The sequence below is a fragment of the Balearica regulorum genome, chromosome 1, assembly GCF_011004875.1.
Source record: "Balearica regulorum gibbericeps isolate bBalReg1 chromosome 1, bBalReg1.pri, whole genome shotgun sequence".
NCBI classification, from domain to species: Eukaryota; Metazoa; Chordata; class Aves; order Gruiformes; family Gruidae; genus Balearica; species Balearica regulorum.
In genome coordinates, this window is record NC_046184.1 from 115870868 (window position 1) to 115895778 (window position 24911).

Consider the following 24911-nt stretch of genomic DNA (forward strand, 5'->3'; position numbering starts at 1 on the left):
TGTTGGAAGCTATTAGAAGAAAATTTAGTATGCATGATGAAATGTAATTAAATGTGTAAAATTCTGTCTCTCAAGAGATGAAGATATGAAAATGTCATTTTTTTTTTCCTTATTTAACTCAGAAGCCTCTCCATTAGCAAATAAGAAAACAGAATAGTAGCTTCTTTATATTCCATAAATAAACAGCTTACACAATGTCAAGTCTGCCAACTTTTTACATTGTAGTTATCAAAACATATCGACTTACAGAGGACAGCCACAGCTCCGGATTCAAACATGAGACATTCTTCTCTGTTTCTGGTTTCCACTATCACACTGAATGGAAGTGGATCCAGCTTGTGATAGACACGGTATCCTTTACTGAAAGCCATTTTGCTTTTATCAGAGGCAGTCCTGTCCAACACAAGATGATGTTAGTGAAACCTTCTTGTGCTTCCAGATACTTTCTGCAAAGCAGGTCTGACTTCCATCCTTTCCTAGGGATTCTACATGTTTAACAAAAACAAAGAACAAAAGAATCCTGCTTGCTCTTTCTACCTTGTGAGACTTATTTTATCTCATGTTCCAAAACAAATATAGGGACTATCTAAAGACAACATAACAATGTTTCAGAAACACAATTACCCAGAGAAACATCTTTCAAAATAAAGGATTTATTTAAAAGCTTCTCAGAGCCAATGAGAATTTCTTTCACAATAATAAATAGAATTTCTTCTCAGTGGAAGAAAAAAAAGGTCATCTAGCCACCACAAATATGTAAGAGTGGCAACTATCTTAATCATGAAGTAATGCCAAATGCAGAGGACCAGAAGTCTGGGCAGGCTTCAATTTTAGATCTATTTTACCGATTCTGACCTTGTACGAAAGGACAGTATATTTTAAACGCTAAAGCTGTTAAGACGCTTTAAAAGATGATACAAAAGTTAACCTATTTTGTTTTTCTTTTTTAAATCAAAGCAGGTTTTTGTTTGGATTTAAACCCTCCCCTGCAGCGGCTGAGCACTGAAACATTGCAGTATTGTAGTACTGAAACTGCCTGTAAGCCACGAAGATCTTCCTTTAAAACAATAAAAAACCCCAAACAATCAGAAACTATAAACAAACACGAGAGTAGCCAAATTTTACGGGCTTAAGCTCAGGAAACAATACAGCGAGGGAAGATTCTTCCTGAACGCCAGGAGCAGAGGTTTCTGCCCTCTCCCTTCCCTTCAGCTCCGTGTCCGTAACCTCTAGGGCGGACACGGACTTTACGCCGTCCATACGGAACATGCCGGCCCCCACCCTCCGGCGCAGCCCCTGCGGACGCAGCACCCCCGGGGAGCAGCGGCGCCGGTCCGGCCCTTCACCCGAAGCCCCTCTCCCTTGCCGGGCAGGACGAAAAGGGGCCACCGAACAGCCGCGAGTTTCCCACCGCCCGGCCGAGGGGCAGCCCCGGAGCCCGCACCGGGCCGGCAGATCCCCGCCCCGCTACCACCTGCCGCCCGCCACAGCCCGGTGCCGCCGGTACCCACGACGCTGACAGAGCCTCCATCTTGTCTGGCGCCAGCGGCGCCCCCGCGGCCCGAGCCCCACAGCGGCGACAGCCGGGCCGGCTCCGCCACGTACTGACAGGCGCCGAGGGCCCCCGCCCGCCCCGCCCCGGTGCTGCCGCCCCCCTCCCCAGCGCCCCGTCCCCCCCATCCGCAGCGGTACCAGCGCCTCCCTCACCGGCCGCGCCACCTGCCACCAACGGCCGCCCGCTCCGCTCCGTGCCGCGGGAGCCGGCGGGACCTCACTTCCGCTCCGGCCCCGCCGTCCCTTCCGCATTGCGCCTCCCGCCACCGGAAGTCGGTAGAGGGCGTGAGCGGGCGGCAGCACCGGCCGCGGCGGGGGTGGGCAGAGAGGGGGGGGAGGACTGGAGCGGTGGGCCCGGCGTGAGGCGAGGGCGGTCGTTAGGCGGTCTCCCCCGGGGGGGAGAGGGAGGGCGGTTGATCGGTGGGACGCGCATCGGCGGGGCGTGCGGGCAGGGAGGTGTGGGCACCGCGGGAGCAGCGACACCGGGCTGGGTGGAGGCTTTGCCAGCTCCCGGTTCCTGTGAGCGGCACCCCTCGTGTAGGCCCCGTCGGGGGCACGTTGAACGGTGTACGGCGAGCGTTGGGCGAGCCCTGCTGTCAGGGTGGAGTTCAGCCTGAGGAAAGCTGGCCCCTGGGGAAGGTGAGGAGAGAGCCCTTGGAAGGAGTTCTCCTTTCGGGGTGTCTTACGGCAGTGCTGGGCTGCAGGCTTCGAAGTTGGGAAATGTGCTGTGGGTGCACCGTGAGGCTACGTTAGAACACAGCCAGCCCCAGTCCCGGTTGTGTACTTATTACAGGTGCAGCAGGGAGAAAAACCTCAGGGACAGGCTCACGAATAGCAGTGCAAACTGAAAAACCCGGCTGTGCGCAAAAGTGCGATGGGCATAGAAGCTGCCAGTGCGGATGTTCACCGAGCGCCTCGCGTGGGGTGGGAGCGCTGAATCATGGCTAAAGCCTGCCTCTGCCTGACTGGCTTCAAAAGTTTTAGGGAGAGTCCCTAAGCTTCTCTTTGGAAATTTCCATTCAGCCTGTGCAGGCTGTAAGCGGAGGAGGAGTACCGCTTCACAGGAGCCTCACTGTATTGTGTTGGTGATACATTGCAAGCTGCTGAGGAGGCTACAGGAGGCAGGTTTGAGAGCTACATGATAGAATCAAGAGAGAAGTGGGCTTTGCTGCGCTTCAGCTAATGCTGGGGCCGGTTGGCAGTTTGAGTGGAGAGCTGAAGTAGAAAAAACAAAATCTGAAAAACTGGAGAAACTCTCTTCACTGAGACTATAATTTGAACTAAAGAATATGCATAAGGGCAACTGTGAGAAGTGTAGCTACCTCCTGAGACAAGAGCTCGGCCATCTTTTATTTTAGATTGTAGCATTTTTTCCCACTACCTTCTCATCCAAGACCAATTCCCATTGCGAAAGGTAAAAATTAAAACCAGAAAGACCTTTTCTGTTTCTTATAAACTTCATATTGAAACACAAAAAGTTATGTTTGATATTTCCCTAAATAGCTCTGGTCTATTCTAAAGAAATAATAGATTGTGTACATAATCTTTTGATATTTAAATATGGTCTTATCCCACATACCTACCATAGTTTAAGTAGAAGTTGAGTACACTGGTGGGAGAGAACACAGAGCAAATATTTGTGATGTAAAATACAGTGTTAAGTAATCTTTGTGTATTTTTAGCTGGCCAACTTCCTACACATATTATGACGACGCCAGTGAAAATGTTCTATAGATAAATAAAAGTATGATATTTTAAAAGACTGTTTAAAGATAAGTTTCATGGGGTTTGAAATTACTAGAATGCATAGTTGCTAACAGCTTTTTGGAGCTTATGGTATTTCTCACTTGCTCATGGGAGATGCTCACAGGTAATTGAACTATCTCTAGCATAGCATCAAAAAGAAACACATGAAACTTTTTTTTTAACTATTGAGAATGTAAAAATAAAAGAATGACAATGTGGCTGCTGTGGAAGCGAAGCAAGTGTGTCCTGGTTTTATCCATGCTTAAAGATCACTAACAGGGACAGCAATTTAAAGGTTGCTTTACAACATAGACCCAAGGCTAAATGATATATACTTGTAATGTGAAACAATTGATGTATCAAGTTTATTCACATTTTTTTCAGCAGATAAAATGGATTCAGATGGCATGTGTGGTTGTTTTCTTACGAACTTGTGTATTTTGCCTTAGGGTAATATACTTGTTTTTCTAATAGCTAATCATTATTATGCAGTTGAAAATGGACTGTTCCATTATTTGCTTAGTGACTTTTCAAAATGTCAAGAGAAGTGCATCAGTTGAAAAATATAATCATAGAATCACAGACTGGTTTGGGTTGGAAGGGACCTTCGGAGATCACCTAGTTCCAACCCCGCTGCCATGGGCAGGGACACCCTCCACTAGACCACGTTGCCCAAAGCCCCATCCAGCCTGGCCTTGAACACTTCCAGGGATGGGGCCTCCACAGCTTCTCTGGGCAACCTGTTCCAGTGCCTCACCACCCTCACAGTAAAGAATTTCTTCCTTAGGTCCAATCTAAACCTACTGTCTTTCAGTTTAAAACCGTTGCCCCTTGTCCTATAACAACAGGCCCTGGTAAAAAGTCTCTCTCCATCTTTCTTACAAGCCTCCTTCGTATATTGAAAGGCTGCTCTAAGGTCTCACTGGAGCCTTCTCCAGGCTGAACAATCCTGACTCTCTCTCAGCCTGTCTTCACAGGAGAGGTGCTCCAGCCCTCCCAAGTAGGAGGCCCCAATTTTTGTGTCCATCCTCTGGGTCCGCTCCAACAGGTCCATGTCTGCCTTGTGCTGGGGCCCCAGAGCTGGGCACGGTACTCCAAGCGGGGTCTCACGGAGTGGAGCAGAAAGGGAGAATCACCTCCCTCTGCCTGCTGGCCACGCTTGTTACGTGGCCCCAGATACAACTGGCTTTCTGGACTGCAAGTGTGCATTGCCAGCTCATGTCCAATTTTTCATCCACCAGTATCAGTTTACATCAGCTGAAGCTGTAAAAAATGTGTTGCTATCCAATAGCAGGAGCTTTGATAAAGCTATTATTAACTTCAGAAAAATACTGCTGTTTATAAGTTAATGGCAAATGAGAATGAATATTTGATTCTAATTGCCAATGTAATATAGTGCATAATATAGCAAAGCATATTACAAGCAAAGTTTAATTTGTTCTTCAATTTTGTGTAATAAAAGGTTTTGGTAATTTTTCTCCACCTGCCAAGTGAATTTCAGAATCTCACTAACCTTCAATATATGGAAATATTGAGACATAGCTCTGTAACTGGAGCTCAAGGAGCAGGGAGGAGGTAGAGGAGCCAGGAATGAAGTTGAGCTTGGGATAAAGGGGCGAGGGGGAAGGTGTTGTGTTAATTGTCTTTATTTCTCGGTATCCAAATCTGCTATTGGCTATAAATTAAATTAATTCCCCAAATCAAGTCTCTTCCCATGATGGCAATTGTTAAGTCATCTCTCCATCTTTACCTTGACCCATGAGCTTTTTTCTCACCCTGCCCTGTTGAGGAGGGGAGTGAGAGAGCGTCTGGGTGGGTGTCTGGCTGCAGCCCAAGGTCAACCCAGCACAACTTCACTGGACGTCAGAGCAGAGCCAGTTTCAAACTTCTTTGCTCTCTGAAAGCAGAATTGGCTCAAGGCTCGTCAGCAACCATGGCAACATTTGCTTTTGGTAGCAAAAAGGTGAGGAAGGCAGGGTGGGGATGCCTGAAAGGGGAAGAGGAAGGTTTCCGGGCTTGCAGATCCTGCTGCAAAATTAGGAGGAGGAGTGCAAATAAAACCCAATGGCAAAAAATGGGGAGAGGGCGAGCCTCAGCCTCAGCACTAGCAGCAGGTTCACCCCCCCCCCCACCTCTCCCCTTGGCGGCGGCAGCAGCAGCCCAGGGCTGCCGGGCTCTGGCTCGTGCACCGCTGGCAGCGAGGCAACCAACTATTTTACCCATTCCACTAAGTGTTCAAACCATTTTCTCAGGGACATCGGTGGTGCTGTACATCGCTAAATTGGCACATCAACAAATAAATCAAAGGTTTGCAATTATATTGAATTTGCGTATCCTTCCTAGCACTTATGGCAGTGCCTTACTCCTGCAAACTCCTACTGCCCATTAAATCTTTAAAGCTGTTTGCTCTATCCACTGCTGGTTTGCAGATGCACGCTCTCTGAACTGCTAGCTCCTTGAGGTAGTAGTCGTGTGTGTACATTATAATTTCAGTACCTTTAGTTCAATGAATGTCTTATCCCAATTGGAGCTTTTGGGTAAAATGGCAATGTGTAATTTAAGTGCAATACAGTGATTTTAAGCTCGATGTCCCCAGGGTGTGTGAGGCCCACAGTGACGCAACCTACATCCCACTTCATGTTTTCCGTTAGCTAGGTATCACAAAAGTCTTAAGACAGTAAATAGACAATACTCAGGTACTTATATGAAATCTAGGCTATGAAAGTTTGGGCTTAAGCACGTAAGAAAAATACTACACCAAACCTTGGAGATACATCTGTGCTTCACTCAAGGTCTCTGCTCTATGAAAACATTTAACTATGTGCATAAAGCACAAAAGGAATGTAAGTGGAGTCAATGAGACAGTTCACATGTTTGAACAAAACCATATGCTTAAGTGGTTGCTTGGAGCAGAGCCTTAAATTGCAGGCTCTTGTATTACTAAGTTTGTCTCCACGCAATTATTTTATTCCTGTTCATTTATTTCTGCATATTTAGGGTAAGAGGTTTTGTTATATACAGAAATGAAGTACTCTTGGAGAAAAATTCCTACATTATGTCATGGTGCAGACAGACTAATTCAACTAACAATTGTAAGGCTAACAAAGTTTTATGTTTGTTTTATGCCACACACTGGGCAAAACCGCTCAACTCTGTTCCATCCTGCGGTTGCATGCGAGTTTCTCAAAAAACCCACAACCATCCTCCCTCCTTGCAACAACCGTTCTCGAAGCCTCCTCAGAGTTCTCTTTTTCCTTACGCGCCACTACTAACTCTTGCAGGAATGGTTTGTTTGTGACTTCACAGGTAAAGTCTGATGGTCAGATCACAGGTATTGTTATTTCCTTTTAGAGCACTGATCACAGGACATTTAATTTTCACTGGGCAACTAATAAACCTAAGATGACAGGGATACTGCTTTTAAGCACCACCGCGCGAGAGGACAGTTCAGCCTGTTCAAATGAACCTCACGGAGTCATTCTACCAAAGCCGTACTCCACATCAAAACTGCAGGTGCATATCCCCTCCCCTAGCGTATATATTTAGGGTTCTTTCTAAAAAAATGCCTTTTTTTGTAGAATAACTTGGGGAGAACTGAAAGCAGAACCACCGATTAGCAAACTTTTGCAGAAAATGAGATGTATCTGAAAGGAGGAGAAAGAGGAATCGTGTGGCTCCCTGTATCTGCACATTTTTTCCCCTCAAACTTCTGCATTTCGCAGTTCAGATTTCATTTTGTTTTCCTTTATAGTAAAGGACAAGGTTGTCCCTTTGTTATTGGTGACCTTTGGGGGAAAGGTAATTCTGTAATAACTGTAGTCATACATAACTGTATAATAAAATAATTGTAATTAACAGTAATAATTCTGTAATATATTATCCTATTCATAAATGTCAATGACTGACAATTTTACATGCAATTCTTTCTTATGTGTTCTACATCTTTCCTTTTCCTAAACAACGCTAACTACTGAAGAGGTTATTAGACTTTCTCAAGAGTCCCTGTAGAGTTCTGAGCAGAAATAAGATTGTCACGTCACTTAATGTGTTAGTACCTTCTCACATGGGATTTCATCATCATTTAGGACATCAGTCTCTTAACATGCTATAATTATTTGTTAATTTTGATAGTGAACACATGATAAACTGTGGGAGAATAATGTTAAAGCAGTTGTTTTTGGATTATACCTCAACCAAGCAGCAGTTGTGTAACATTGTTTAAAGATGATTACATAAAGTATGACTGCTTTGCTACTAGCATTTAATTTGCATCAATAAATGAGATACAGGTGAAGTGGTAGAAGTGGTTAATTTGTTTGTAAATAAAATTGGGTAACATTATTTGCATCATCTTTAAGTGCCTACGCAAATCTAACCATTTATACATAGGAAAGGCACCACATTGCCCGAAACAAGAAGTTTACTTACCACCCATAAGTATACTTTGCTGCCAGTTTCTTCACGTTATCATTCTCCAACTGTGACACTGTGTGGGGACAGGAAGGAGAAACTCCTCAAGCATGCAAGGGCTAAGACACAACCACATGGTGTCATTGTAGTAGAGGAAAGACAGGCTAAGTGTAATATGAATAGCTGGTCTTCTGCAGTAATTAGGAAAATGACTACAGGCTGTCTTGAAAAAAAAGATTCTCTGTAGCTATAATTTATAATGAGGTTATAAGGAAGATACTATCTTTATTCCCTTCCTTACAGTCCTATTGGAGCAACATGCCTGTGTTTTTAATAATGAAAGCGAAGTTTGGGATGATAGCCGACGGCTTGAACCTACAGCTTTTCTCCTCCCTGAACTACAGCCAGGGAGAAAGCGAGAGAGTGACTCCCTTACAAGTATTCTTCCTAGAGGCAGTAGAAAGTGTGAATAAACATGATTTCCAAATCTGAGGACGATTTTTTCTTTCTGACATACTGAAATAGAGGGAGCCAGCAAGCCTGTCATTTCCTTTACTGCCTTCCTAAAGGAATAAAGCTTACAAAGTTGCACTGCAAAAGCTCCTTGACAGACAAGTTTATTGAAACAATTTTTAAAAGCAGATATTTCTGAATGTACTCCATCAATCCCAACAGTTCAGAAAAACAATTGTTCAGTGTCCAAATGAAGTGTGCATGTTACAAATTGTACATTTTTAATATACTTATTTATACCACATGACATGAGCATAAAATACAATGATTTCTTATGTTATTCAGTATGCCAATTTATTGCTACAGTTCCCCGAAAGAGTAGGGCACACCTGGAAATAGCTCTTAATCCAAGGCTACTACAGCTGTTCCCATGCCTTGGACCCCCAGATCAAATCACTAGTGTTCTGATGGAAACCACCAGATTTTTAAAGTGTTTTCTTTGTAATTTATATTTGAATTAAATGCTTTTTAGCAAGACTAATTCTTAGCATTTAGTGGGAAGTGTAACATTTGAATATTTACTACAGTATGAATACTTCAAATCATAGGATATAAAGTTTTCTTCACCTTCATTTTGCTTGACAGCTTTAGCCATACCAATCAGAAGAAACAGGTTCGATGTATGAAGTTATGAAAAAATAAAAAAAAGAAAAAAGAAAAAAGAAAAAAAGACAAAAACAGTGAATTTAACCAACTTGCACAAGGAACAAGAGTCCAGAATTCATGGGTAAACTATCACTTGGGGGCTTAGGATGTGCTGTCATTTATACTTGCACAATAATCGCAAGTTGTCAGTGTATGCCTGTATTAAAAAAAAAAAAAAATTAAGCATTGATTTGGTTTTTCCTTTCTGTTTTGTTTCTAAGAACAGTCTTAAGAGTTCCATATTCTGAATGCAAGCAATTTTGTAGCTATTCCAATTTGAGCACAGCACAGCTACTTTTTAAAGGTCAGGTTCCATTTGGAAGTGTCTCCACACTTCAGCTCAGATGACTTTCACATATTTGAATGTTCTGCCAGCCCTTTTGAGCAATAATATGATCATTTTATTGTCAAAATAAGTATTTTTTAGCAAATGAAAAGCTTATTCCAACAGTACAAGATCTCTATATCCAGTGTGAAAGCAACATGGTGGTATAAATATATGCATACATTGTATTACACATAGTATATTATACACATTCCAGTTAACCATGGAACAATTAACAGGAGTAGATGACTACTAATCATGGGTACAAAGTATTTTTGTAAACAAGACTTTGAAAAACTTTAAGGAAAATCTGATTTCTGGAAAGATGACAAACTTGGGATTCCATTTTTGTTTCCAAAGAAGTAAATTTTTTTTAAGGATGCTGTATATAAGAATGCACTTTGTATTAAAACAAAGATCAATACTTTACAGTTTAAGAAACTTTACATATGTACATAAATTACACATCAGGAATGGTTTTTAAAGCTCAAAATGAGTTGTCGGAAAAGTCTTATTTTCCTTCTATTAAAATCTTTAACTCTTTTACGTTGTGATCATTCGCAACTGTCACAGCATGATCCAGCGCTCGGATACTTGCTAGCAGCTTTATGATCTGCTTTATGTGCTCCCTAAAAAAAAGAGGAAGGAGAAGTCAATACAGGAATGGAACGATCATGTACAAGTATTAATATTTCAACAGAAGACGACATTATGAATCCATATAGCAAATCAATTTCTGATAACTTCACATCATCTCCTCCTCCACTTGCTTAGTCTGATAAAATAAGTTGGTTATCAGCTTTGTACTGAAATTGAAAAATTTATTTTGGGAGTAGGAATTAATCATACAATATGGTTTAATACTAGATGCAGTATAATCTCAAGAAAAAGTCTTGGATTGCTTATAAGACTGTGCAATGAGTCACGGCTCTCTTGGTAACTAATGGGTAAGACAAAAAAAACCCCCAAAATAAAATCAAGGCAGCAAGTATGCTTTAATGCTCTCCTTAAAAAGGTAAGAAGCTAGCTGCCAATGAAATGCATTACAATTCAGGTCAATCTAGGAAGCCTAGAGTGAGCAAACTGCTAGGAGGACTGTACTTCAGATGTCAAGAACAATTTTTGTATCTTGCTAGGAGGATGGACATGAAATTTAGACTAGTCTCACAGAAACCACTAGAAATTCAAAATTAATCTTAAAAATGAACCTAGCTGGATCTGTGAAAAAGCATCCAACGTTTGGAAAACTAGCACCAATGGACATAGGTAAAGATATACTTCCTCGCCACAGAAATTAATGCAGTTTGGCTTGAAACGGCTGTACTGGGTTTTATATAAAAAGATATTTCATTCTTCAGTTATAAGTAGTAATATTTCTCCTGCAGACTTATTTTATCTTCTTAATAGGGGCAAAGAATTGGATGTTTCTCTTCCAATACAAAGTTTTACCAAGTTACTATTTCAGCTGGTAAAGAAAGTTCTTTCAAATTTAGAAACAGGCTATCAAAAGAGAGCAAGTTTAATCTCTACTGGATTCTCTCTCAACTCCTTCACTTCAATTCCAGTATCATGCTAGGCTAGCCATTTTGGTTTTAAAAAGGACAGAGTAGCAAGTCTACTTTGAATTTGAATCATAGGGAAATTTAAATTGGTACGTGACACTGCTATCATACTTTGGGCACAAAGTTCTGAGACATAACCTGCGAGTGGATAAAAAATTGTCTGAGCACAACCCACTGTGGCACAAAGCTTGGTGTTCTCTGAAAATGAGATGACTCATATGCCACAGCCAAAAGCAACTCTAAGGACAGAAAAGTGTCTAATAACCCAACATGGTATCTATAAAAAAAATTGACACCAGAAAAAACCCCCTCACCTCTTAACCAAGATTTTTCTGCTACAGTTTAAGGGAAATGTCTGTATCTCTGTTTCGGTGCTATGCATAAGATCAAAAAAGAGAGAAGGATCTAATTCCCCGGAGAGCCTCAGTAATTGAAGAGTAACTCAACAATGGCTCAAGCAAGTTCAATTATCAAGAATGACTAATGCAGGTAGCAAGGGTTTGTCTTTCCAAGTTTCAGGTTTGCTGGAACAACTGAACTGTTGACCTGGAAACCTCTCCTCATACAACAGCACAGGAATGAACAACCTTCCAGTCTTGTTCTATTCCTGTGCATCAATGCAACAATTTCATTTCTAAGTTTATCATCACTTAAAACAACACACCCATAGCATTTCAGGTTACTTGGCCAGCAGTAACATTGATGTATCTAATCCGAACTTTTAATTATGCTGGTTATCAGGTACAAGTGAAATGACTCTCTGATCCAGGGGAGAACAGGTTCATCAAGTTCGTTATGTAAATAAAGCCAGAACTTTTGTATGGTAATACAAAAGCACAATTTGTAATTTAGAAGCCATTACACAGGAATCTGCAACAGGCTCACAGGGTGGAACAGTCCGAAACCAGTAACTGCAAAATTTGCCAGTATCAGGGACGCTAAGCGGCAGTGCAAAATGCGCTATGAATGTTTCAGGATTTCCAGCAGTTGCTGTTTTCAGACACCTTAAAAATCTCCCCATCTACCATACCACAGTATTTTTTAAGTTTGAATTCAAAACTGTTTCAAAAGACATGCAGCAGTATGGAGACAGTCACCCATGTTTGCATGCATCAGCAAAATAACACAAAGCGCAAGAATTGCATTAACTCAAAATAAGTTACCTTGCATTTCTCTTCTCTACATCAGAGCAACCAATGCTGTTTCTATAAATTGTATCAGCCAGATGAACAAGGTATCTACAGAAGTTTTCTAACTGAGAAATAGTTTTGTCTCCTTTTAGATTAGTGAACCACTGTTTAGGAAAGCAAGCAATTACCTAGACATAAGAGGAAAAAGAAAGTTAAACAAAATGTAAAAAGATTTTAAAAGCTATCTAACATGATTTGCAAAGTCCGGCAGGTAAGATTGCAGTGACAAAGTCCAACTGTGCGAAACTGAGGCGGGGGGGGAGCAGGGAGGCAGAGGATCCAAAATTCAAGCAGTACAACACTGAAACCTACACCATACCTAAAACTGTCTACAGGTATGAGTCAGAGAAGCTTGCTTCTTTAGTTTTTGTATTAAAAAAAAAATAATCTATTTTTTCCACTGACATTACAATATTGATCTATCAAAGCCAAGATTTTATAGATAACCAAGTTTTACCTACATTTTTCCTTAACTCACAAATATCAAGTGATTTTAAACATTCTTTGATTCTACTTACACTTTGAGCTTTCTTAATGCTGTCCTCTCCATACTCAGAGTTTTGAAAAGCCATAAGAATGTATCTATTGAGCAGCCCATCTATTGACAGTTCTTGAAGAGTTTTGTTTGAAAGGATTCCATACCACTGGAGAAAGTTTCCTAGTAACTGAGAATACAACAACAAGGAAAATAAGTATGTAAAAGCGTACTGAAACCAGGAAGTTGCTCAAACACTCTAGCACCTCTTCAAATGCAACAGCATGGCCAAGGTAAGCAATGGAAATGCACCCTCTGTTAACTATTCAGAATCCATAAAGTACCAGCTTAGAGTGTTATGAATTCTCATACAACCACCCCCCGCCACAACTTTGCTCCTGTTTTGCACAAGAAATCAGAAAAAAAAATAAAGTTTTAAGCCATCTTGTTCTCAAAATTTGATGTCAATGTCAAGCCAAGTGAGGCCTAGCATATGCCACACAGGGGGCAAATTCACAGCCCCCTTGTCAACGAAATCCCCAGCTACACTGTCAGCATACCCTTACTTCCAAGGCACGGTGACAGACACAGAAAGCGTCATGGGGGAGTGCTGGCTGAGCCAGCTGTGCAACTGTTATTCCCCACTGGCCTGTGGAGGAACTGCTGCCAGCCTCGTACAAACGGACACAGCCAGCAGTTTACTGTTGAGGCAGATCATCACGAAACAGTAAACGAGCACTTGCCTTCCCAGCTTCTATTTCTGCTCGTCTGTGATGCTATAACTGACTTGCTAGCGCAAGAGCGCTGTATTTTTAGTGCTTCCCTAAAATAAAACAGTGGTAACAGCATGCATGCTTCCAAACTGCCCGAGCTCTGATACAGATATTGCCAGAAGCAGGCAACTTCACTCTTAAGAGACACAAGCCCTAAATAAGCAATCTGTTTCACCTTTAACAACAGCAATTTAATAAATGACCTTTGTGCATTTTTTGCCCTAGACAGCATTTAAGAAGTTGACTTTTACTTCAAAGTGAAAGGATTCAGTGCCAAATATTTTAAGTAAATGAAGTGATTGCAAACCTATTCAGAATACAGTATCCCTCACTGCTGCAATTTCAACAGAAAATTCCAGATAAGAGTTCTGTTTGCATGATGATGGAAATCAGCAGTTCAATCAACATGGGTATCATACTTTACTTTCCTCTTTAGCTGGGAGTCAATTTTCTTCACAGCCTTTACTGGAAATAAACTACAATAGTCATAGCTTCTTACAGGCCTTTGTAGACTCTATATTGCACATTCCAAACATAGAGACTTTTTCTTTCACACTCTATCGTTTCAATTAAACTATGATTACAAATGCTGTTATACTTTACAAATAGCAGTGAGCTTCCCAAAAGAGGCCAAGTTATTTTCTCACACTACACATAAAAAACCCAAACCAACAAACCACGCTCCTTCATTCTCACATAAGTGAAATAAAAGCAGCATATTTTATTCTGACAAGCACAATGACATTAAAAAAATGGATTGCGCATGCTACGTGAACCCACGACACACAAGTTTAATGATGGTGCTTTCACTGGGCAATCTTTTGAAGAGGGCATAGTGCATTATCAAAAACTAAGAATCCTAATTTGCAGTTCTTTCAAAGTTAAAGCAATTTCCATCTACCACTTTCCACAGATTTGAAGAGGATTTTATTGCTACACTGTCTAGACCAAAGATTTACCAGATGCATTTACTGACTTACCTTAACAGAGGACCAAAACTGACGTTGGAAAAACAAATATGGACCAGAGTTCTTGTTTTCTAAGATGCTGGAAAGTAAGAGATTTCTTTAATAAGCAACCAAGACCACCTCTGTCTGGAGTTTGCTGGCTTCCTCCTTCCCACACACAGTTCATTTATATAAATATTCCCTTCCATCCTGCTTGTCTTTGCTAAATCCTCACAGCATGATAATGAAAGATCTCCTGTATCCAATCAACGAACCATACTGGGAAAAAACCCTGTTGACTACAGACAAAAGACACCAACTTGCTAATAAAGGTCTCATACCATAGTTAAAAGCAAACTTACTTTTTTGGGTATAAGGGCATGAAAACATCATCATCTAGTGTTCTCCTCATTCTTAGCAACAATGCCTTTAAAAGCATCTGAAACAGATACATTTTTTTTTAAAAAAAAAGCATCCAAAGCACTGCTTAGTAGTTAAAACACCCAGAAATTGATTTTCAAAGCAACAAAGAACATTTGTGACCGTAACAGTAAAAGGCACACATACTTAAGCACACAAATAAATAGGTTTAGAGAAGCCTATAATAATGAACAGAGCTAAAATTTGACGTTTTCAATAAAAACTGAAGGCAATGGAATTACTTTCTGGTTAAGCTTGGCTACACAATTAGCTTCTGTGAAGTAAGGGCTTTTGTAATTTTTAATCTTCTGCTAACTTCCCCATACACATGCACTTTGGCCCATCTCCCGTTATTCTAAAGGAAATGCATACATTGCATTAGCTATGGCACCTGAACTCATGACACCAGTTCTTGAATTCATAGAAGATAAGTAAAACAATCAGATTTTAAGGCAATACATTGGAAAAGTTTACAAAGATCTAAAAAAGAAAAGCCTGACTACTTGAGCTGAACCTTAAAGCAAAACTGCAGACCGATAAGTCTCAGTACGTTTGGTATCTCTTTTTATCTCCAGCATCTATTTTGGGGAGACTTCACTGAATTCCTCCTCCTAATTTATCACCGTACTTGACTCTCTGTAACTAGGCTGCAGAGCATTAAATAATTGCAAAATTCTCTTTCTTGCCTCTCACTAAGCGTGCTGTGTTCTCCAAAAGAGTATGTTAAAAATATATTCAAATTCCTTAATTATGCAAGATATTTAAGAAAAAACAACTTACTTGTGTATTTTTGTTTTCTGCATTCACCACTGAAGGATATCCATCTACTAGTTTCTGTACAATTGCTACCATTCTAGATGTTTGTGTTGTAGAAAAAGGATCCCATATGTTTTCAGAAATCACTGTAAAAGATTAAAGAATTACTCCACTTTGCAAACACTCAAATGCAGGTACTAAGACAGTCAGGGAATCATTTACAAAACAGTAAAATCTGAAAGCACAAACAAGCATCAGCTTCCACACACACCCCTTTTCCCCCATTTTCTTTCTGACCATACCTGTTAATTTAGGAAGAACAACTCTCTCTACGATGGTAGGCAATAGTGAAATATCGGCGTCATCTTTCACTTGCTCCTGTTCTTCACAGCCATAAAACAGCAATGATTCAAACCACAACATAGTCTCAAAATCTCGACACTTGCCCTAATAAAAAAAAAAAAAAAAAAAAATTGAGGCTAGATTCCTAAAGAGAGATTTGAAGTCAACACTTAAAAAGGGTATTATATATGCAAGTATGATATACTCACAAAACGCAACAAAACTACTTTAAAAGAGTCTACCAAGCGTGCTAAGCAGGCACGGCAAGCAGCAACCGAGCACAATAACAACTCTGAACCCTAGTCCTTTTTGTTTATGTGTCAGGTACTCACCTGCACTGGAAATAATAATAATGATAACGGTAATGGCAGCAGCCTCAAAACCAAAAAGTCTCTTAATCTTGCACAAGGATGGGCAAATTACTTCACCTGCTCTGGCTTCCCTACTTCTGAAACAGTGACACTACTTCCTTCAGAAACACAGACAAGCCCGATTCCTGAAACGTGAAGAAAATGTTCTGCCTCTTTGCCTGGACACTACTAATCGTGCTGCCACAGGTCAGGTTAGTGTATACGGACAACCCAACCAAAATCTGCAAGAGGATGGGGAGCAAGGGTAATTTCTCACAAATCAGCCAAATGAACCAATTCATTCTACAACCACACAACCACTAGGTCTCATGAAAGTGAAAATGGTGGAAGACAGACTTCTTTTTTTGGCAGCTCTTGCCCTACAGATTTTAACTTCTAATTACACCTGAGCCAAATAAAAGCCCACAGATTAGGGTAAAAGTCAGAAGTATAGTTAATTGGTGCTGGATTATAAAATTATGCTTTCTGGATTAAAAATCTCTTTTTATGAATGCCTTGTAATTTTTCTAACTTAAAAAAATGCTTACCAGGACCAGTAACACAGAGTAGTGAAAGCGATCAGATTTGAGAATTCTGTACCATGTCTCCAACTAACTTGAGCTTTGTTTTGCCAGCCTTGGAACTCACATAGAAATAGCACGGGGGAAGGGCGAATGTACAAAAACAATTTTCAATTTAATGAGGACACCTTTCATAGATTTTCCCTCGTTTATTCAAATGAAATACTTTGAATGCTCTCTGAAGAAGACTCATGCTACCCTTCCTCTGCAGCAATCAGAGCAGAGGCAACAGAAGATCCCTGTCTACAAATATCTTCTTATTTAAGGGGAGGGGAAAAAAAAAGCACTTCTGAAAAAGGAGAGATTCAGTCATTTGTGAGATAGGCTGACACATCGGCAGACGGGGCTGTAGATGAGCTAAGTTTTGAAAGGGAAGACAACAATCTGCCTTATTAGCCTAGGTGTTTTAAAAAAAAAACAACAAACCAAACCAAACCAAACAAAAATCAACAAGACCCCAAGCTTATGTACTTGCACTCACTCTGTGCCTTGACCCACTCTCCTTCCCCAAGAAAAGCCAACATGGCAGAAAATAGGAAGTTCCTACCAGTACTGTGAAAATAAGCACCTGACTGCAGCAGTAATACCCTACCAGAGCTTTCACTGGTAGGAAGAATAGAGTGGGAGTCAAAAGCTACTTGAACTGTTTGTCCTGATGCCTACTCGTATCAGCACACCTATGCAGGCTGGACAATGAACATGTGCCAGGGATACTGGGCTGCAACAATGCTGTTCTGCTTTTCTCATGTTCCCTACCTAATAACTGGGCAATGAGTACTATGAGGAAGACTTGGAAATTACCAGCCAGAGTTCTACAGGATATGAAGGTCAGAGAAAGAAAGATGTGTAATGTAGAGATGCAGGTTGTAAGTCAACATAAAAACGGGCTTCTTAGCTCCACTTCTGAAGAAACATCATCTCCAGAATCACAATTTTCTCTTAAGTATTTTAAAACTTAAATGTATTATTTAAGAAGCAGTTTGGCTTTTTGATCTACGCCACTCACTGAGAAAATACAGGCATGTGCTGAATTGAACTCTGGCCCGCTAGGAAAAAAAGAGGACAACAGTCCAGAAACTCTCCAGAAAAGCTTCACCCCAAGAGAGACACCCGTTTTCAACTCCATGCCTAGAAGTGCATTTGCTTTGCTCTGCAGAAGTGTGAAAGAACCACTATATAGAAGCTCACATAGAAGTTGTTTGCAGAGGATCTTACCTCCAAAGGAGTCCAGATAAGCAGCTGAAGTCTGATTAAAGGGTTAAACAGCTTTGGTAAACAGAGGCCAATATAAGCATCCTTATAAGAAGCAAAGTACTTTGAGCGCCAAGCTTCAAACTGTGACTTAATACAATCAATTGAGTAAAAGCTTTCCAAAACATCTTCAAAAACTTTGCCGGATTCTTTCAATATACGATCTGGTGGGGGACAAAACGAGTAATAAGTTAATCACCTATTCCCTGTAATTTTTCTTTCAAGATGGACTCTGATGCTCACTGGCATAAGCTAACTCCTATAAGCAAAACCAAAAAACCATCACCTTTAAAAGTTCTGTTACTTTTGCCTCAAATATACGAAGCAACAAAAACATGAGCACAAGTACTCTCCCATATACTGTTTTATCACAGGTCTTGCTTTAAACATTTCACATAATGATTTTCAGTTACCAGACATTGGACTGGTAATGTACTGGGCTGTATCCACTGTGGATCTAACTTCAAAGCTGGCCTTGCTCTGCCTAAGAGTTTGGAACAGCTGATCGCCAGGTCCCTTCCAACCCAAATTATCCTACAACTTTGCTCATCCAAGTGCAAGTAGAGGAGGGGATCTCAGATCAGTCAACTGAATTGGTGCTTCAGACAGAGCGGATCCTGGCAGGCACCGTGCTAAGCTGCTGAATGTAACATGGCTGTGAGCACTGGGCAACCATTACAATCCCTTAGCACCTTCCTTACATTTTTTTGTATTTACGGTACCAGTATTCTATGCAGTCCAAAACTTTTTCTCTATATATTATTTTCCCTTCATCTTTTCTACTTCCCAGGGTTAGTTTCATTTTAATCAGTCATTTTTGCTGCAGCCACAGTTTTAAATGTTCAGTTACAGTAGTAACCTGCACACAACTAATATAACTAGTAGACTCAACAGGTAGAGACAGGGTTGAGGGAACATGAGATTTTATCATATAAACACATTTTCCCATTGGGATCAAGAAGAGATGCTATAAATAAGGTTAGTAGGTATAAAGTGCATCCCTCTGTTCCCTACAGCTCACTGCTATATTCTGGACTACCATGAGAGCTACAAATGATAAAAAATAGCTTTAGAAATATTATGCTTACTCAGAAACTGATGAAACTCCTACAAAAGGCTTTTGTACGCATAAAACTGTCAGGTTACAAAGAGCACACAGCCACACTTATTTTTTAATCTACATCATTTAACTTAGCAAAGTTAATTATAGCACCTAACAACCCTAAACAGTTGCTTTGTTTATCAAAGAGCTCTCGCTGCATCCACAATTTTGGTAAATCAGCCAGCAACTAAAGGCATGAAAACTGTTTGCACTTCTGAAGGATCCAACTGCTAGACAGTTTATCTAATTGCTTTTTTAATCTGTTCATACTTTGGGTCTCCACAACCACCTACAGTAATGACTTTGGCATTTTTATTAGACTCTCTGTGGGAAGTGACTTGTTTAAATCTATCCCATCACTTCATTTCATGCCCCCTAGCTCTCATACTGTGAAAAGTCAACATTGTTCTCCTGGCTGAAGAGTCCAAATCTCTGTTTAATCCCTCCTCACATACAACATAACCATTCTATGTATGTGATCTTTGCTGCCCCCCTTCTCCGTATTTCTTCTAATCTGATTAAATTCTCTCTAATCAGAGACAATGATAATTGTACTCAGGTTCAAAATGAGAAGGTAACAGGATTACTACAGTGATGTTCTACTTTCTTCACTACTGGTTTCACAGTAACTGCTGGAATTCTTTGCCTTTTAACTGCTGCTGTAAAAGATGACTGTTCCACCAAGCTATCCATACATCTCCACATCTCAGGTTTCTTGCAGTTCTCCCAGTGCTTTAGAAGCATTAGCTTAACTTACAACCCCATTTATTGCATAATTAAGGTTATGCATAATTGCATAATAGTTACTTTGAACGAACCATCATAAAACTACAGATGAATTTCAAATCAAGTCAGTACCACAAGATCTTTCTGCAATGTTTGCATTCAACATTTGTTTTCTGTCATCTGCAAAGCCTGCCAGGCTGTAACAAGAGTCTACAAAACTTTTGTCATTGCATTTCTAGATGCTTATGCAAAACTCCAGAAAATACTTCCTATCAAGCCAAAAAAAGGTTTCTAAAGCACTGAGGTTTTCAGAAATTCACAAGTAAAACACATATTTGAAGAAAGATAAACCACATTACAAATTAGAAGGAAGACTTAGTATCCACTAAAGATAAAAAAGCTTACTGCTTGCCAGCAAAAGAATGCTTGAATTAAATAAATAGAATCTCACTAAGGACAGGGTATTTAGTTAGCTGCAAGCTGCACAACAGGTTGGTGAAAGAGACAGTTTTGGTCACATTGATAATCCAGCAAGGAACAGTGCCTTAACTTTCTCCAAAATACAATGAAATATACGGACAGGACTGCATTTGGATCAATTTTATTTTTTCTCTGTGAAATTTTCTATATTTTGTTACGTGAAGTTTCAGTAGCTTTTCTAACCTCGCTCCATGTTGAAGTTTGTAATATCCGTTGATGTTTCCTCATCATCGCTGGAAAGGCCTTCAAGGTGATCTGCCATCTTCCCAGTTTGCTCTCTCGCTTGTCTACGACGAGCTCTAAAAAGGATCAGCAGCATAAACAAGCTATTATTTTTCCCCCCCCTATGCAATGAACTGCCTAACTTTGTCATAACTTTTAATGCAAGGAAATCCAGGTTGAAAAAACCCCTTTCATTATCTCACCACCTCCAAGCATTCTACTATGTTGCTGCATCAAACGATGGAAGGAAGAGAAAACAGCAGAGACCATATAGATACAGAAGGCGTTTACTATACTTTCTTTTAGTGATTTTAAATCAGTATCATGTAATGGTGCCTTGTTTTGTATGCTGGTACGATAAGTTGGGATACACAAGAATACCCCTGCCCAGCAGACCAGCTTAAGTGTTTTCTTCCCTTTGAAGGAAAGGAGCAAACGTTGCTAGCGTAACTAGCAAAACAAAATGACTAGTTGCATTAGTACATCACACAGGACAACCATATTCTGCAAGCGAAGACTCCTATCGGACAAGAAATCTCAGTACTTTACCTTCTAGCCTCTCTTTCTGCAGTCCGACGCTTTACTTGTTCTTGATAGATCACTCTGTCTCGTCCAAAAGATTCAAGATTTGGTGCCATCAGTGCTTTATCTGTAAAATTACATTGGTGAAAATTAAAATGCTTATCTATGATTATATAAATGTGCTGTAGGCAGTTTCATCAGAGCCTTTTACCTACTTTAAACTAAGTGTAATTTGAAGTAGAAAGTTGACATGTTCAAAAAGGTGCACCCAGAAGGCTGAATTCACAGTGTAGAGGTTAAAAGAGGAAGTAGTGGAGTTTGGAAAAATCTCCACTTAAATGTCAAATAGTTTTCACCATACTTCACTCTTGTCCCTCTCACAACAGTGCCCAACTATACAAAGGTCAACAGTTTTAATAGAAATTGCTTAAATTGAATCTTCCAAGACAAAAAATGCTCCTTACATAAACACGTTCACCATGTATCTTTTGAAAATAAAATGAACAAAAAGAAAGGCAGAGAAGAGTGACCCGAGCAGGAATATATGATATTTCACAGTTCTAGTCGTAATGTTTTCGAAGTTTATAGGCTTTAGATAGTCTGAAGTTTAAAACACATCAACATCTACAGGAAAATAACTCATCTTTCCTCCTCTTTTTAAGCTGTGATTCATTACAGGTGTTCCTGATTATAGAAACCAACACAGCTAACCAGTGCAGCTGACCAGCAACCAGAAGGCAGACCCAAGAGTATTTCCAGTTCATCCTTTTCAGGTAAATTTTTAAAAGTGGATCGAAGGTTAGCCAGTGCTCAAGTTCACCCACTAAAATATAAAAATCAAAATTTAAACAAAACCCTACCCAAATTTCAAGAGTAAATTTACATGTTCTAACTAAATCTATTGACAAATCCATCGTTAAAAACATTACTGCTAATGATCTATGTCAGTATTCCAATTCTATACCAGAACTACCCAAGAGCCTTAACATACAGATGAAGCCATCATTTGTCCAATTTTTTAAAATGTTATTTGAAGGTGAGCTACTTGTCTTTATGCAGAAGTAAACCAAAGCTGGCAGACAAACTTCAATTCACTTCTAGCCCTTTAGTGTTCTGACACCACATGAAGAAAAGCAGATTGTCTGTGTCCGCAAAACACATCAAAGCAAAGGCTGGCATGAATTCCTAGTTTCTGTGATAATCTGAGGGACAGAACTGAACCATTTCTAAACACAGTGAAATTCATTCTCAAGACTCCCAGATACTAAATAAGATCTCTCTCTCAAACCCAGACTTGACAATGACAACTACTCCCACATCACCATTAAATTCCAGTCTAAAATAATCCACTCTGAGCTTCTTTTAGGAAATATGTTTCTAGCACATTAGGTTTCTAGTTCTCACAACAGCATTTTCATGGTAAAACTGCATGGCCTACCTGTGGTGCCTGCGGCTCCAAATAAAGTCCTAAAGAGAATACGTATGCTAACCACTCCATAAAGGGATGACCAACTCTGATGCCCTAACACTTTATCACCCTCAGTAAGTTCTACCTAACAGTATTAATAAAATTTCATCTCTGGACACACTGCGACAGAATAGGAAATGACTGTTATTATACGATTTTAGGTCAGCAATAGGACAGACAAGAAAGCCATTTTAAAAAATAGGAACCTCTCCAAAGCTGAAAGGCGACTACTATTAATATAACCTTTTACCCATCGTTTAACATGCTGCATAAAACCTCCTCCAAGGAACGCGTATTTCCATCCAAGTTAACACACATACTGAAGAGTAATTGCCACAAGAAAACTCCTCAATGAGAATCCCCATCCACACACTCACAGTAAGCAGGTATTTTAACTGGCTAATTTTAAGCTGTATTTCATATAGGGTCACTTTGTATAAGTCTGATTTTTAACAATGACACCAGTCTCTTCCAGTTCTTTAACTCTACCAGTTAAGTGTCCGAAATGAAACACTTATGCTGCCTACAAAACAGAGTATTAGACAGAAGTCAACTCTAGTCCAGTGCTTCATGGCTTTGTACAGAGTTAACTGTAGATGTTACAGGAAATTTATAGATTCAAGGAGGTTAAAAAAAAAGAAAAAAAAAGTCCTGACATAAGAAGAAAATCGGGAGTCACATGCTACCACTACCATCACACACACATTTTCAGGGCTAGGAAAGAGAAAATATAGTTAAGAGCAACAGAAAGGAGTGATGAAGTCAGAGTTGGAGTGGCTTTGAGTTTAAATCAAAAACAGATTAGAGAACTTTTATCTAAACTTGCTTCTACCTGTCTCAAGAGTAAGGATAAACTTTAAGACAGTCATACTTTAAACATTTACATATAAATTAAGCCATACTAAGTAAACAAGGTTGTTTAATGAATAATAAAAACCTTCAAGATGGACTGACTTGAATGGCTTGAAAACTCCGAAGATTCATCTTTAATATCATCTTGTCGTCTTTGGACAAGGCGGGAAGCTCGCTGTTTGTACAGCTGGTGCATTGCAGATTCAAGTTCGTTAATCAGAGGCACCTGTAAAAATACAACACACTACGTAATATCAAATTCTTCAGGTGCTTAGTTTCTGGGGTACCATACTATTCCGAAGCATAATGCTGTCACTGTACTTCTAGCAGCACAAACTGTTTCCTTTTACCCATTTGTATCATTTGGACCAGTAAATATTTCAACATGAAGAAAATGCATGCATTTAACCACACTGACAGCTTTCAACCGTAGCAATAGCATTCTGAAAGTAACTTCTGTTGATTAAATGAGTCTACACAGTAAGACAAACATTTTAGAGAGTGTGAAATGCTATTTCAAGTACTCACTTTCTCTACCAAGTGCATTACATATTGTGTTACAGTGCTTACAATTCTCAGACCTCATTGCTTCCTCTCTATCTTTAAACAATAATGTAGTAGTATTCTATACTTCAATGAGAAAATAACCTGACTGTATACAGTGAAAAAACAAAGCATGAATCTAACCTTCTGAAGCCAGCAGGTATTGTTTTGCTATAACTTTTATTAGCATATGCTGAAATATTATTACTGAAATGCAATAAAACACTGCATAAGCATGCTATGCAACAGGTAATTCAAATCAGTAAAATGTTACTCTAGCCTATCATTAAAATTAAAATTGTACCATGTGTGAGTTATGCATTAAGTATAACCTTTGAACAATACAGACTTAAGTCAGATCAGACCTGCCACTTTGTGCGTTGGTTTTTTTTTTGTTGTTGTTTTTTGTAAGTAGGCTAAATTTCAGTAGCAACTATAACAAAAATAGATGACTTTCTAACAACTAGGAATTTCCTGACATTAAATAGCAGATTAACTGCTCACTTTTGCAAAAATTCATTTCCAGGGACAAGTTAAAATTAGATTATTATAAATATTCAAATGCAAACCAGAACTTTTCACAATCTCTTAATTTGGAAAGGCAAGTCCTTTTGGTATGAACACTTAAGTCATATCCTCCTTACCTCTGAGACATATGTTTAGTCCATGGTCTTCCAGCCTTTTAGCTCAAATATTTCATTGCTGCCTACCATCCAGGATTAAGTTTTTTTCACAACAAAAGATAAAAATCAGAAATTGTTTCCTGATGTAATTTAGGATGTGACTCAGCACCTATTAAAGAATCTCCTCCAGTAAAATATAAGATGATGAGATTATAGCTACATGGCCATTTCAGCTATCTGAGAATGACACACACATCAGAGGAGATACTAGAAGGAAAGAAGTATTAGCTCTTTGTGGTATAAACTGAGCTACAGGGATTAAAATGAAAGCAACTCTGCACCAACTCAAAATACATACAACTTTCTTTTGAAGAAAACAGACTAGAGAGAAATAGGAGGGGGGAATATCCCAGTGCTGGAGGTGAGTATTTGGAATTCAAGACAATTTTGAAAACAGAAATAATAATTAAAAAAAAAATACTAGTTTTACTGCAGTTTACCATAGAAAATATAGCTTCTTAAGTGTGTAAAGG

General features: G+C 39.7%; 2 protein-coding genes and 1 long non-coding RNA gene across 15 annotated transcripts in view; 1 reads left to right on the forward strand and 2 right to left on the reverse strand.

Moving 5' to 3' along the window:
* The window catches only part of SYNJ1 (synaptojanin 1), a 70300-nt gene extending 68469 nt beyond the window's left edge, over positions 1-1831 (reverse strand). For 9 of the 13 annotated variants that reach the window (XM_075770806.1, XM_075770792.1, XM_075770799.1 and 6 more), the window contains exons 1-2: positions 1708-1830; positions 248-393 (exon numbers count right to left, since the gene is read on the reverse strand). In XM_075770806.1, coding sequence (XP_075626921.1) covers positions 248-371 — 124 coding nt within the window. In that variant the 5' untranslated portion in view covers positions 372-393; positions 1708-1830. Of the gene's footprint in view, positions 1-247; positions 1621-1707 lie in introns of those variants that run through there. The other 4 variants (XM_075770839.1, XM_075770850.1, XM_075770857.1 and 1 more) reach the window with 2 other exon arrangements.
* Positions 1811-14221, forward strand: LOC142604446 (uncharacterized). Its single transcript, XR_012838327.1, has 3 exons — positions 1811-1871; positions 6652-6813; positions 14107-14221. It is a non-coding gene; the product is annotated as an uncharacterized LOC142604446 (long non-coding RNA).
* PAXBP1 (PAX3 and PAX7 binding protein 1) overlaps positions 8297-24911 on the reverse strand; it is a 28733-nt gene continuing 12118 nt past the window's right edge. Inside the window, exons 8-18 of the mRNA XM_075770899.1 lie at positions 23315-23438; positions 20920-21019; positions 20332-20447; positions 17805-18004; positions 15619-15763; positions 15341-15462; positions 14503-14579; positions 14174-14240; positions 12464-12610; positions 11919-12073; positions 8297-9822 (exon numbers count right to left, since the gene is read on the reverse strand). Coding sequence (XP_075627014.1) covers positions 9705-9822; positions 11919-12073; positions 12464-12610; positions 14174-14240; positions 14503-14579; positions 15341-15462; positions 15619-15763; positions 17805-18004; positions 20332-20447; positions 20920-21019; positions 23315-23438 — 1371 coding nt within the window. The 3' untranslated portion in view covers positions 8297-9704. The remainder of the gene's footprint in view (positions 9823-11918; positions 12074-12463; positions 12611-14173; positions 14241-14502; positions 14580-15340; positions 15463-15618; positions 15764-17804; positions 18005-20331; positions 20448-20919; positions 21020-23314; positions 23439-24911) is intronic.